A 12,090-nucleotide genomic window follows, 5' to 3' on the forward strand; every position below is an offset into this window, starting at 1 on the left:
TGCCACTTATATTAATATTTACACCCTATTTGGGATGGATTTTCAAGACCGTGCTCTTGCAAAAAGAGATTCGTTGCGTAGCTTTTCTTCGCAATTTGTTTTTGCAAAGGCATTCCAAACATAATATTTTTCAAAGAAACAATAATTTTTGAGTGGTGCATCCTAATATTCAAGCCTATAGCCCTAGCATTGATATGAAATTCATGACAATGTTAAATTCTTAAAGTAAAAATGACATTCTTCTTAACATTACCATGAAATAAATCAAGATGTTTGAGAGTGGTTCTAAACTCATGGGATTTCATATGGAGAAAGTAGAATTTTGGATCTCACTCAAAATCCAGCAGACTTATTTGTTTTTCAGGATTTCAGGATTGGGGGGATTGCATTGTTTCCATTGGATTTTGTCATGTACTAGGGTATGCAACTCATATTTAATCAAGAGCACCAAGCCCTCTATGTATCTTGATGTTAGCGACATTGGTTCTCGAACTCCTGATCATGACCCTACTAAAAATGTATCCATCACTCAAACAAAATCTTGACTTGACATATTATGTTTTTTCTATCTTATGTTAATGCTTAGAGGGTGATATTAATAACAAAAATCCGAAGATAGGCAATGAATTTGATGATATATAAGTATTTGTTGTAGCATGATTTTTTTGGATGGTAGAGACCATCTAGAGTTTGTTTGTTCATGTATTTTTGGTTCAGAGATGGATTGCAGTCGATGCTATTTTGGTTATGTGCACCCTTACATCCCATACAAATGAGAGCTTGTAATTTGTGGACCTGTGGTTGATGAAGATTATAACTACTAGATGATTGATGTTATATGGTTTAATCCATGTTTTATGCTTTTCATAACTAATTCATTACTCTACATGCTTTTGTTGACATATATTCATCAAAATATATAAAATTTGCTCCAGATTCGCTCCCGACCTGGAAGCTTCTGAAAATTGTCGCTCCCCACTCCTGCTTCCAAGCAGGCTTGAGCTAGACTATTTATATCAGACATGATATTGGAAATGAGATTATTACCTATTATTTGGTGCTTCATGTTGTTCACATGCTGTACAAATTTTTCTGTTGATCCAAATTCAAAGTTGGTTTTGCTGCCCAAACAATTGTGTCATTGTTTGTTCATGCACTTCTTTAACTTGCTAAGCTTATCAGGTGTGCCATGATATGAACCAATGTTGCAAACATTGTGTTGGAAAACATATCACTGAGGGTCCGGAAAGAACCTTTATCAGCAACACTATGGAAAATATTGGAAAACATTTTAATTAAAAATATTTTAACTTTTACAATTTTTAAATTTAAACATCTAAAGCATCCCCCTCTTTCAAACCTTTTATGGGTAAATGTAATAGTGAATAACTCATTTGTACTCAATTCCCCATTTTTCTAGTGATAGTATCACCAAGTTGAGAAAATCACAATAATTCACGATGATGGTGATATAATACCAATATTTGCTACACTAAGATGAATGCTGTGCAATGGCAGAATGAATCCAATGGAAATTTGTTTCCATAAAAGTCCCGAGGGAATATCAGCTAGATCTTGAAAACATCAACAACGAGTCATGATATTTCTACGGATTCAAAACTAGTATTCTTTCTAGAGAATTCAGTCATATATTGATGTCTTTACTTGCATTCTGAACCTATATCTGGCCTGATATTGCATGGCAACAACCTGACATCAGCAAATCTCATCCTCACATTCTAAACGCAAAAGGAAAAAAAGAAATCGACAGTTTGCCCAAAATATCCCATGGTAAAATCATTGCAGTTAAGCTTATTACCTCTAAAAAATTATCTTGTCGTAGATATTCACATGTCACTGCCTTTCCCAAGAGACAAGCTTTAGTACCAACAGCACGCTTGACCATCCAATATCCCTGCAACCAATCACAGATAAAGGACAAAGGGGCATATTAAAACGACATTGCATTTAAAAGAATATGCCACAATCATCTAACTGATGAATACATCCAATATCCCTGCAACCAATCACAGAGGAAGGACAAAGGGGCATATAAAAACGACATTGAATTTAAAAGAATATGCCACAATCATCTAACTGATGAATACACTGTTCATACCTCTTTAATACTTGGGATAAGTTTAAAGCGTGCATCCCGAAACATGTCATCACCATTTGCAAACTTATCCAGCAAAGATCCTTTACGGATTGGTCTGTTGGCCCCAAAATAAAAGACCATGCTGTGGTTTGGTTTGGAAGGTACCTGTGAAGAACTCCAAAATGGCTCATATGTACTTCAGGTTGAATCAGGAAAGCATCATTAAAAGGATGATGTAAATGCAATAATTATTGACATGACTAAAGAGACAGGTTTCACTTCTCAGAGGATTAATGTCTTCCTATAATAGACAACGTAATTTACAGAAGCCTGTATATGTAACGTTCCACAAAAATAGAAGTTTACATTACTGAATGCCATCAAACTTAGTCTAATAAATCTATACCTAAGAAAACTCTCAAGGCCAATCATATGCTTGCAGTGGTTTTAATGCCTAATTTTTGCTTTCACCCTTTGCGTTGCTCAACCTATCGGTGCCATTAAGTAACAAGCTAATGGACCACATCTTAAGAGGAAACACTACGATTTGTCATCCCATTGTTTATTATCACATATGGTCATGAATACAATCTGTATAGCAATCTATGATGATAGTGTAGTTAATCCAGCATCTTTGATGCTTCAATTTCTCAAACTCTTGAACAACTCAGCATTTCAGAAATTTAGGTGATACCATAGGGTGATTGAGATTTCTTGAGACACAGATCATGGAGGAGAAAAATCGATGCAAGAAAAGGATATCTTAGCTCTCTCATTTACATGCTTAACAGAATATGTATTGGAAACAATGATCATTAAAAACGACTCTAATGGACATGAAAAACATTAGTTGCTATATTAAATATTAATGACAATATTAATCCAACAAAATATTAAGCATATACTGAATATCGTAGCTTAAGTTGATGATCTCATACCTGCAAATTTACGACAAGAAGGAATGGCAAACTTTTACCTACTTCTGTCTGCAAATGCAAAATAGCATTGAAAATCATAGTTAAAAAGCTGCTATTGGATTACAATTTACAATTGTACAGAAATCATGTTTATGACATTATATTTACATCCACTAAAATTTAAGATTTATTTTTAATTGATTATGACCATACATCAACAAAATCCTTCCTGAGAAAAGAAATATAGATCACTGGCATCAGAACCAATTTATTTATAATCATAGATTATAAAAGATAGAGTTTCCATTTAAAATAATTCAAGAATTCATATAGCAGATACACAGTTCTAGAGAAGAGATCATATTATTCAATATTCTGATAAAACCTTAGTTACCAAATAAGAATCTGTCATATTTGTTAAAAGCTGACATCTAGATACGGTGGGGATATGTCAAGTGTAAAAACTATAATAATATTTTTCAAATTTTAGAAAGCAGATTCAAAGATAAGAATCAAAACCATTCACAAATCACAACATTCTAACTGATACCTTGACATCATAAGTCATCTAATGGTCGACTTTTCAAAAGTTTGAATTAACCCAGTTTACATATCACACAAGTGAGAAAGGGTCGAATTACAATAAGGAAAGTTGGCAGCCTTGCCAAAAAAGTCCCAAGAAAAGCAAAGCATAAAACTCCCTTAAAGCAAGACTTTCTCAATCAAACTTGTAAAGCAAGAAAAGCTCACTGGTTTCCTACTACAAAATTAGATACATGCGAAATGGGTTCATTTGACCTCGTTGCTAAGTCATTTGTCAAGCCTATCAAGGGAGAAAAGGATGAAAGAAATTCTAATTCAACCTCACTTTACACCTTGGAGACTATACCAAATCATCAAATGGAAGCAGCCACCTTTGCAGAAGTTAGCAAGTTACAGAAATTTAACAGCAATAAAAGCAATGGTACAAATAAGGACTGTTACTACTCTGTTTTAGCAGGCTATTAAAGATTTGTACAACTTGCTATGGGTGGCACACACAAAACAGAGGCCCATTATTACCTCAGCCTATGTCCCCACTCTTTCTCTTTAAGCCCCAACTATTGACTTTCATGTAGCATCGAGGATTATTCCCACATGCCAAAAGGCCTGCTAAGGCGGTCTATAAAAATAATGGAAATTAAAATAAAATAAATTCTATTTTTGGGTTTCATGTAAGTCCAAAAGGGACAAGTTGGCCCCACCATGAAAGGGTGTGTCCTTGGGCTAAATGCACCCATTATATATATATATATATATATATATATATATATATATATATATATATTGTTGACATGTAATCTTTGGGATTAGGAAATTATTGTAAATAAGAAAATGAGGAGGTGAAGAGATACTAGAATATGAATTCCATGAATCTCCTTCTCAATGTATATATCGATAATTTCTCTTAATGCAAATCATTCATTCGTGGAGTTACCCAAGCCTAGCCTGACATGGTATCAGAGCTACAGGTCCCATTTAGTGTTTTATCCTATGTAACTCCTGCTATTTTCCTTGCTCTGTCCTCTGTCAGCTGAATGCATACAGTCCTCTGTCCGCTCAAATTTCATTTCAAATTCCTCTTGAAATCTCAATTCTCTATGTTGAATCTCTGCAAACAGTCATAGCCAACCTGTGGTGAACTCTTGAACCGTTGATGAATTTCCTGTAGTGTTGTGGTTGCATATATCTTTGTGCTGAAGTTCGTGAGTTAATTCTAAAGTGCAATTGTATATACTGGTATATAAGCTCTGCGTTGATTAAATTCATGGATTGAAGCAGACCATATGTGTTGACAGCATTAAAGATTCAAACCCTCTGTTGATTCTGGTCGAAACTTGTAGTGTGTTGGTTCGTATCTCTGATGCAAATGGTGCTCTTCACTGTTCGTTGAACCCTTGCAAATTGAAGATTTTGATGGCTATAACTCCTGCAGTCGTGGTATGTTGGTCGTATGGTTCTGCGTTCACTTGGTATATGCACAGTGCTTGAATGTGTGATACACGTTGGGTGTTATATATGCGATTAATCCTGGTATGTGCAATGTGCTTGAATGTGCAATATATGGGCACAGCGTTATATGTGCTTGTGTTGAACGATGAAGTTAATTTATTATGTGTTGAGGCTTGCATTGCTTTTATGCTAATTCAAAATCTGTATATACGTTGGTATAAGTAGTGGGTCATATATGATGGTATAACGGTACATGTTGGTCATTCATGGTTATTACAAGCTGCTTAGTGGTTCATATATGCAGTGGTGTGTTGAATTATATGGCTGCACCGGCATGTGTTGGTTCACATTTGAGCATTCATTTTTGAGTTATTGCAGACTATTGTATGATGGGTAATTTTATTTATAGAGATATATATTAAATTTTGACTATTTAAAGCACAGTTCAGAATTCCATTTAAAGATGCATTCTCTTATTAGTTGGATCAGTTCTCACTGGCAAATAGAACTACCATGAATGGTCCAGGAAGATAAATCATACCCTCATTTTCAATGAGCTGTGGAAAGAAGTTTGTGTAGAAGTTGGGAATCCACCTGAAAAGCCCACATCTGACAAAGAGCTCACAATATGGGAGAACAAGAACAGCAAGGCCTATGCCTTGATTACAGCATCAGTCAATGAAGAGGTGAGTCATCATATTGCACCATTTACAAATGCCTTTGAAGCTTTAAAGAAGCTGAAAGACTTGTATGACTCACACTCTAAGCTTGAAGTAGTCCAATTAATGATCAAATTGTTCAATCTAGAATTAAAAGATGATGATCCCCTTCCATTAGCCTCTGAAATAAGAGCCAGTATGCATGATATAGAATCTATTGGAGTTAAAATAGATGTTCCTCTCACAGCTTTCGTCAAGGCACCGTATCCCACTTATTCTCATTATCTTGAGTCATTACAAGCTAGTGGCAAACTTAAGGAGATTTGTTTTGACTCTCTTGTGGAGAAGTTTGTTGAAAGAGAGAAAGATTTTGGGAAGAAGAAGACAGTTGCTTAGTCTTCTAAAGAAGTTGTGTGCCTTGCATAAAAAGAGATGAATTAGGCACAGGATTCTTCTAGAGGAAGACATGGCAGAAAAAGATGTGGAAGGAAGAATAATAAAGGTAGGGGGGCTAGACAGAAGGAAGGCTTGATCTTCATTGTATATGGTGCAATGGAAATGGACATGATGTTTCCACATGTAAGCTCTCTTGGGACAGAATCAAACAAGAAAGTAATGAAGAGAAAGGAAAATCACCAGATCAAGGGAAAGGTAAAGCACCCGAATCCACTCATTATATTGTGGCACATTGCAATATTGGAGTAATTGAAGATTGTTTAATACTTCACTTGCTTCATGGAAAGACGCATGCTTGTTTGATTCAGAAGCAACTTGCCACATGACTTTTCGAAGAGATTTCTTTAAAGATTTCAGTGATAATGTAGATGGAGCAGTCTATTTTGCAGACAAGTCAAAACTCAAGCCATCCGGGCTTGACACCATCAGGCTCAAAATTCCCGGTCTCCCTGACTTTCTTCCACATGATGTTCTCCACCTCCCGAATTTGTGGAGAAACTTGTTATCCTTGGTTCACATCCATCAACAAGGACACTCCATTCACATGTTAGATGGCAAAGTTGAGGTCAGAAAAGCATCAGACATCTCACTTTTCATCACCTCTCACTTGTCATGACTGGGATAGAAAAAGAAAGACTCTTGAAGCTACAAGGAACCCCTACTCATGCACAAAACTTTGCATATAGTTCTCAATTTGATGAAGGTACAATACCATCCAGTCTCTTATGGCATGCAAGATTTGGACATTTGAACTATGGCAGTCTTCGTCTATTGAAGAAAAATAGTGTTACTGGATTGCCAGCCATTCCTAGGAAACTTAAATAATGTGATGTTTGTATCATAGGAAAACACAAAGAACAATCTTTTCACAATTCTCATTCTAGAAAGAAAGCTTGAACTGATTCATTCTAACTTGTGTGGCCCTATGCATGTTCCTTCTACAAATGATAATAAACACATGATGACTTTTATTGATAACCACTGGAATGTGTTGGGTATATTTGTCAAAGAACAAATCTAAAGCTCTTGAAACTTACAAAAAATTTCATGCATGGATTGAAAACAATACACAATCTCATATTAGCTCTACTCATACTAATAATGGAAAAAAATATACTTCAAATAAATTTGAAAACTATCTTCATCAGCATGGGATCGGACATCAAACAACAGTGCCTTATAATCCTCAACAGAACAACGTAGCATAAGGAATGAACAAGACAATCTTAAATATGATATGTCCATTGTCAACAGTGCCTTATAATCCTCAACAAAACGATGTCGCATAAAAAATGAACAGGCCAATCTTAAATATGGTACATTTAATTATATTTTCCAAAAATGTAAAGTCGATGTTTTGGGTCGATGCAGTGCTATATGCAATATATATTAATTACAGGTGTCCATCTCATGCTCTCAAAAACAAGACTCCCTATGAAATGTGTTATGGCTACATTCCTTTAGTGAGCCATTTCAAGGTTTTTGGTTCCACATGTTATGTCTTGATATCTAAGGAACAAATAAACAAACTTGGTGCAAGGAGTCGAAAATGTATCTTCTTGGGGCACTCGGATACCTCCAAAGCATATCATCTCTACGATGAAGTAAATAAAAAGTTTATATTATCTAGACATGTGATCTTTCATGAATCTTCCGAGACTGGCAATGTTGTTGAGCGGAAACTTGATCATTTGGACAGATTAGGGCATGCAAAATCTTTTCAAGAATTTGATAATGAGATTCCACATCTTTAAGGGGGCATCCCTGTCCTGGATAAATCTGTGGAATCTCCTTTTGAAGCACTCTCTCCCCCTCATGAAGCTTCATCCATTGATCAAGAAGACACTTTCAGTGATATGATTGAGATAATTGGAAGGCTAAATCTTGATTCAAACACATCTTAGTCAACCGAATAGCCTGAGCCATCTCAGAAAGGTCCTCCAAAATGGCTTAGTAAGACACTTGAAAGTGTTCATCCTGATCAGGTTGAAAAGACAAGAACAAGAAGATCTACTACATAGAATGTAGGTGATGTAGACGATTCAGATTCACCTGTTGAGATGGATGTTTCATATGATTGTGAATTAAATTTGTCTACAAATTTCAAACCAACATCCTTCAAAGAAGTTGCTTCTCATGATGAATGGAAAGAAGCAATGTAGAAAGAGTATGATGCTCAGATAAAGAATGGAACCTGGAAGCTGGTGGGTCCTCCATTGGGAACCAAACTGATTGGCTGTGAGTGGGTCTTCAAGAAAAAGTATAAAGCAAATAGCTGACTTGACAAGCATAAAGCCAAGCTCGTGGCAAGAGGTTTTGCATAAAAGGAAGCAGTCGATTATGAGGAGATTTTTTCCCCCATAGCAAAACGAGCTACCATTCTAACTCTCTTTGCCTTAGCAACTCTAGACAGTTGGAAAGTCCATCAAATGGATGTAAAAACTGTTTTCCTGAATGGAGATCTAAAAGAGAATGTTTTTATGTCCCAACCAAAAGGATTTGTTGTGAAGGGACAGGACCACAAAGTATGTAAGCTTGTCAAATCCTTATATGGACTCAAGCAAGCACCGCAAGCCTAGTACAAGAAAGTAACTGAGCATCTTCTGAAACTAAATTTCAAATACTATGATCTTGATGATGTAACTTTGTTTGTCAAGAACCTTTCACAAAACCAAGGCATCATCAAGATCCCGGATCTCAGATATCCTCATAAAGTATGAGGCTATTCCATATTCCCTTGACATCTTCAGCTTGTAGAGTTCTTTCCTTAATGAGATGACTTCTCCAACAGTGCTTACAGAATACAACTCAAATAGTTTGTCATAGATTTATTTTGAAGTTTCGAGTTTAGATACATATGGGATGAGGGGATCCTTGATGGATTGTATGAGAATCCTTTGAGCCCTAACTTCCAAGTTGGAAGAAGAAAAAGAAAATTGGGGTTCAAAGCAACAAGTTGTATAGGTTGCAGCTCGAATCACCAATGGCATTGATAGGCTGCAACTGTAATGGTGAGAAGGAGCGAAATTGATTATGGCACAGGCAAATGGGGCACTTACACCATGGAGCAATGAGGATGCTCAGAGACACTATTACAGGGGTACCAGTCATTAGTAGTGAACATGATGACTTATGCAGAGGATGTTTGCTAGGGAAGTATGCTAAAACAACTTTTCCCAGAAGTAACAATAGAGCAGAATGTGTATTAGGATTAATACACTCAGATATTTGTGGTCCTATGTCGACAAAGGCTTTTAGTGGTGGCGAATATGTCATCACCTTTATCGATGATCACTCCAAAAAAACCTGGATCTATTTCTTAAAGACCAAGGATGAGGTCTTTGATCGTTTCCGAGAGTTTAAAGCTCTTGTTAAAAGTATGACAGGGAAGAAGAGAAAGGTATTGCATTCAGATAATGGTGGAGAATATACAGACAAAGACTTCACAGATTTTTGCACAAAGGACGACATCAAAAGATAGTGGACAACTCCATATAATACGAATCAGAATGGAGTAGCAGGATGGAAAAATAGAACTATTGTTGGGGCAACCAAAGCTATGTTGTATGATCAAGATCCACCTAGGTGAGCAGAATCTTACAACATAGCAGTATATATCCAAAATAGAACTCCTCATAGAGCACTGGGGAAGAGAACACCCGAAGGATTTTTCACAAGGAAGAAGCCAGAAGTCAGTGATCTCAGGATATTCAGAAGCGCGGCTTATTGTCACATTCTAGACAAGAAGCACAGTAAACTGGATTAGGCTACAGCAAAGGGGTATCTCGTAGGATACATCGAGACCTCAAAGGCATATAGAATCTACATTCCTGGCAGCAGGAAAATTGTAGTAAGACGGGATGCAAAGTTCATGGAGGACAGAGCTTTCAGGAGGACAGCAAGGAGGACATACACTTGGATTGAGTACAGCGATCAACACCAGTATCTCCTCGGAAGGAGGAAATGCGGATGATTCTCAACAGATGGAACGACGGGATCAGGAGGAAAGTGGTAGAACCAGCAAAGAAGTACGAAAGACACTGAGGGACACAAAGGAGTTTATTGGAGCTCCTAGAGCCGAGAGGAGGCAACATAGACAACCAGATTGATACCAGGCATTGGTAGCTCAGGTTGAAGAACCCTCTAGCTTTAAGGAAGTTGTTCAACACCAAGTATGAGTGGATGCCATGGTGGAAGAATACAACTCCATAATGACAAATGATGTCTCGGAAGTAGTACCTAGACCAAAGGATAGATCATTTGTAGGATCACGATGGATCTACAAAGATCAAGTATGTTGCAGACAACAATATACAGAAGTACAAGGAAAGGTTCATGGCAAAGGGGTATGCTCAAAAAGAAGGAAAATACTATGAAGAGACCTTCGCCCCAGTTGCTCAATACACCTCTATCAGATCTTTTATATCCCTAGCAGCTCAAATGGGATGGGAGATTCACTAGATGGATGTCAAGACAACATTCTAAAATGGAGTGATAGAAGAAGAGGTGTATATAGAACAACACGAAGGCTTCGAAACTCATGAGAAAAAAACTCATGTTTGCAGGTTAAAGAAAGCCCTATACGGGCTCAAGTAGGCACCCATAGCATGGTATGGTTGGATTGATAGTTACTTGCAGCATTTGGGATTTATCAAGAGTGATGTTGATCCAAATCTCTATTATTTGTTGGTAGAGAATGAGCCACTTATTCTGGTATTGTATGTACATGACCTATTCCTAATTGGGTCATCCAGACTCATCCAAGATTGTAAGAAGAATCTTGACACAGAATTAGACATGGACTTGGAATTTATGCATAATTTTATGGGCTTGGAAGTTTGGCAAAAGAATGGGGAGATCTTCCTTGGACAAGGAAGGTATGCTACAGAAATTCTGAAAAGATTCAGAAGGAAGGATTGTCAACCCATGGTTACTCCCATGATCACCAACTAGAATTAAATAGATGCATCAAAAGACAAGGAAGTAGATTCCACCTTGTACAGGCAGTGCAGTTACTCCCATGATCACCAACTAGAATTAAATAGATGCATCAGAAGACAAGGAAGTAGATCCCACCTTGTATAGGCAGCTCATTGGGTCGCTTATGTATCTAGTCAACACTAGGCCAGACATTTGTTTTATTGTCAACAGTCTTATTCAGTTCATGGTGGAACCAAAAAGAGTGCATTGGGCAGCAGCAAGTCACATTCCTAGGTATGTACACCGAATAGTCGGATATGGGTGGAAGTACTCCCGAGGGAAGCACATCAGTTTGAATGGGTTCGCTGATGTAGATTGGGCAGGTAATTCAGTAGGCCGGAAAAATACCTCAGGGTACTACTTCAGTGTTGGATCAAGGATGATATCGTGGTGCATCAGGAAGCAGAAATCAATAGCATTGAGATCAGTAGAAGCAAGAATATATGGCAGCCAGCACAGCTACGTGCAAAGCCATATGGCTCAGAAAATTGCTTGTGAGCTTATTCAGAAAAAGGATGGAAGCGACCAAGGTTTACTGTGATAATCAGAGTTGTATCAAACTCTCTGAGAATCCAGTATTTCATGATCGGTCGAAACATATAGATATTTGTTGTCACTTTATTAGAGACTGTGTTCAGCGTGGGGCAGTACAACTACAGTATGTCCCCACAGGAGAGCAGGTGGCTGATATACTCACAAAGGCTCTCAAAAGAGATAAGTTCACTCAGTTCAGAGAGCAGATGGGTATGGTTGAAAATTCGTTTCAGTAGTAGCAACAGTTTGCAGTGCAGGGATAGTTGGCAGTGGCAGTGCCAGCAGCTGCACAGAGCAACATTCAGAGGGAGTTGTAGTACAAATCAAGCATTACCAGTGGCAGTGTCAAAGAAATTTATACAGTTACAGCAGCAGCACAGTAGTTGGTGGACAGCATGTCAGACATCAGTAGCGCAGAGGACGATGCTTTAGAGTTAGAGCAGTATGCAGTAGC

The 12,090-nt window shown here is 37.4% G+C and overlaps 1 protein-coding gene across 2 annotated transcripts in view; it reads right to left on the minus strand.

The window, feature by feature from the left end:
* Positions 1-12,090, minus strand: part of LOC149145070 (ENHANCED DISEASE RESISTANCE protein (DUF1336)) — a 483,701-nt gene that overhangs the window by 114,031 nt on the left and 357,580 nt on the right. For both annotated transcript variants that reach the window (XM_089453046.1, XM_089453045.1), the window contains exons 18-20: positions 3,037-3,084; positions 2,120-2,263; positions 1,820-1,915 (exon numbers count right to left, since the gene is read on the minus strand). In XM_089453046.1, coding sequence (XP_089309172.1) covers positions 1,820-1,915; positions 2,120-2,263; positions 3,037-3,084 — 288 coding nt within the window. The remainder of the gene's footprint in view (positions 1-1,819; positions 1,916-2,119; positions 2,264-3,036; positions 3,085-12,090) is intronic.

Source organism: Pinus tabuliformis, chromosome X, assembly GCF_031772625.1.
Source record: "Pinus tabuliformis cultivar Carrire ecotype Pingquan chromosome X, CPIR1, whole genome shotgun sequence".
Taxonomy (NCBI): domain Eukaryota; kingdom Viridiplantae; phylum Streptophyta; class Pinopsida; order Pinales; family Pinaceae; genus Pinus; species Pinus tabuliformis.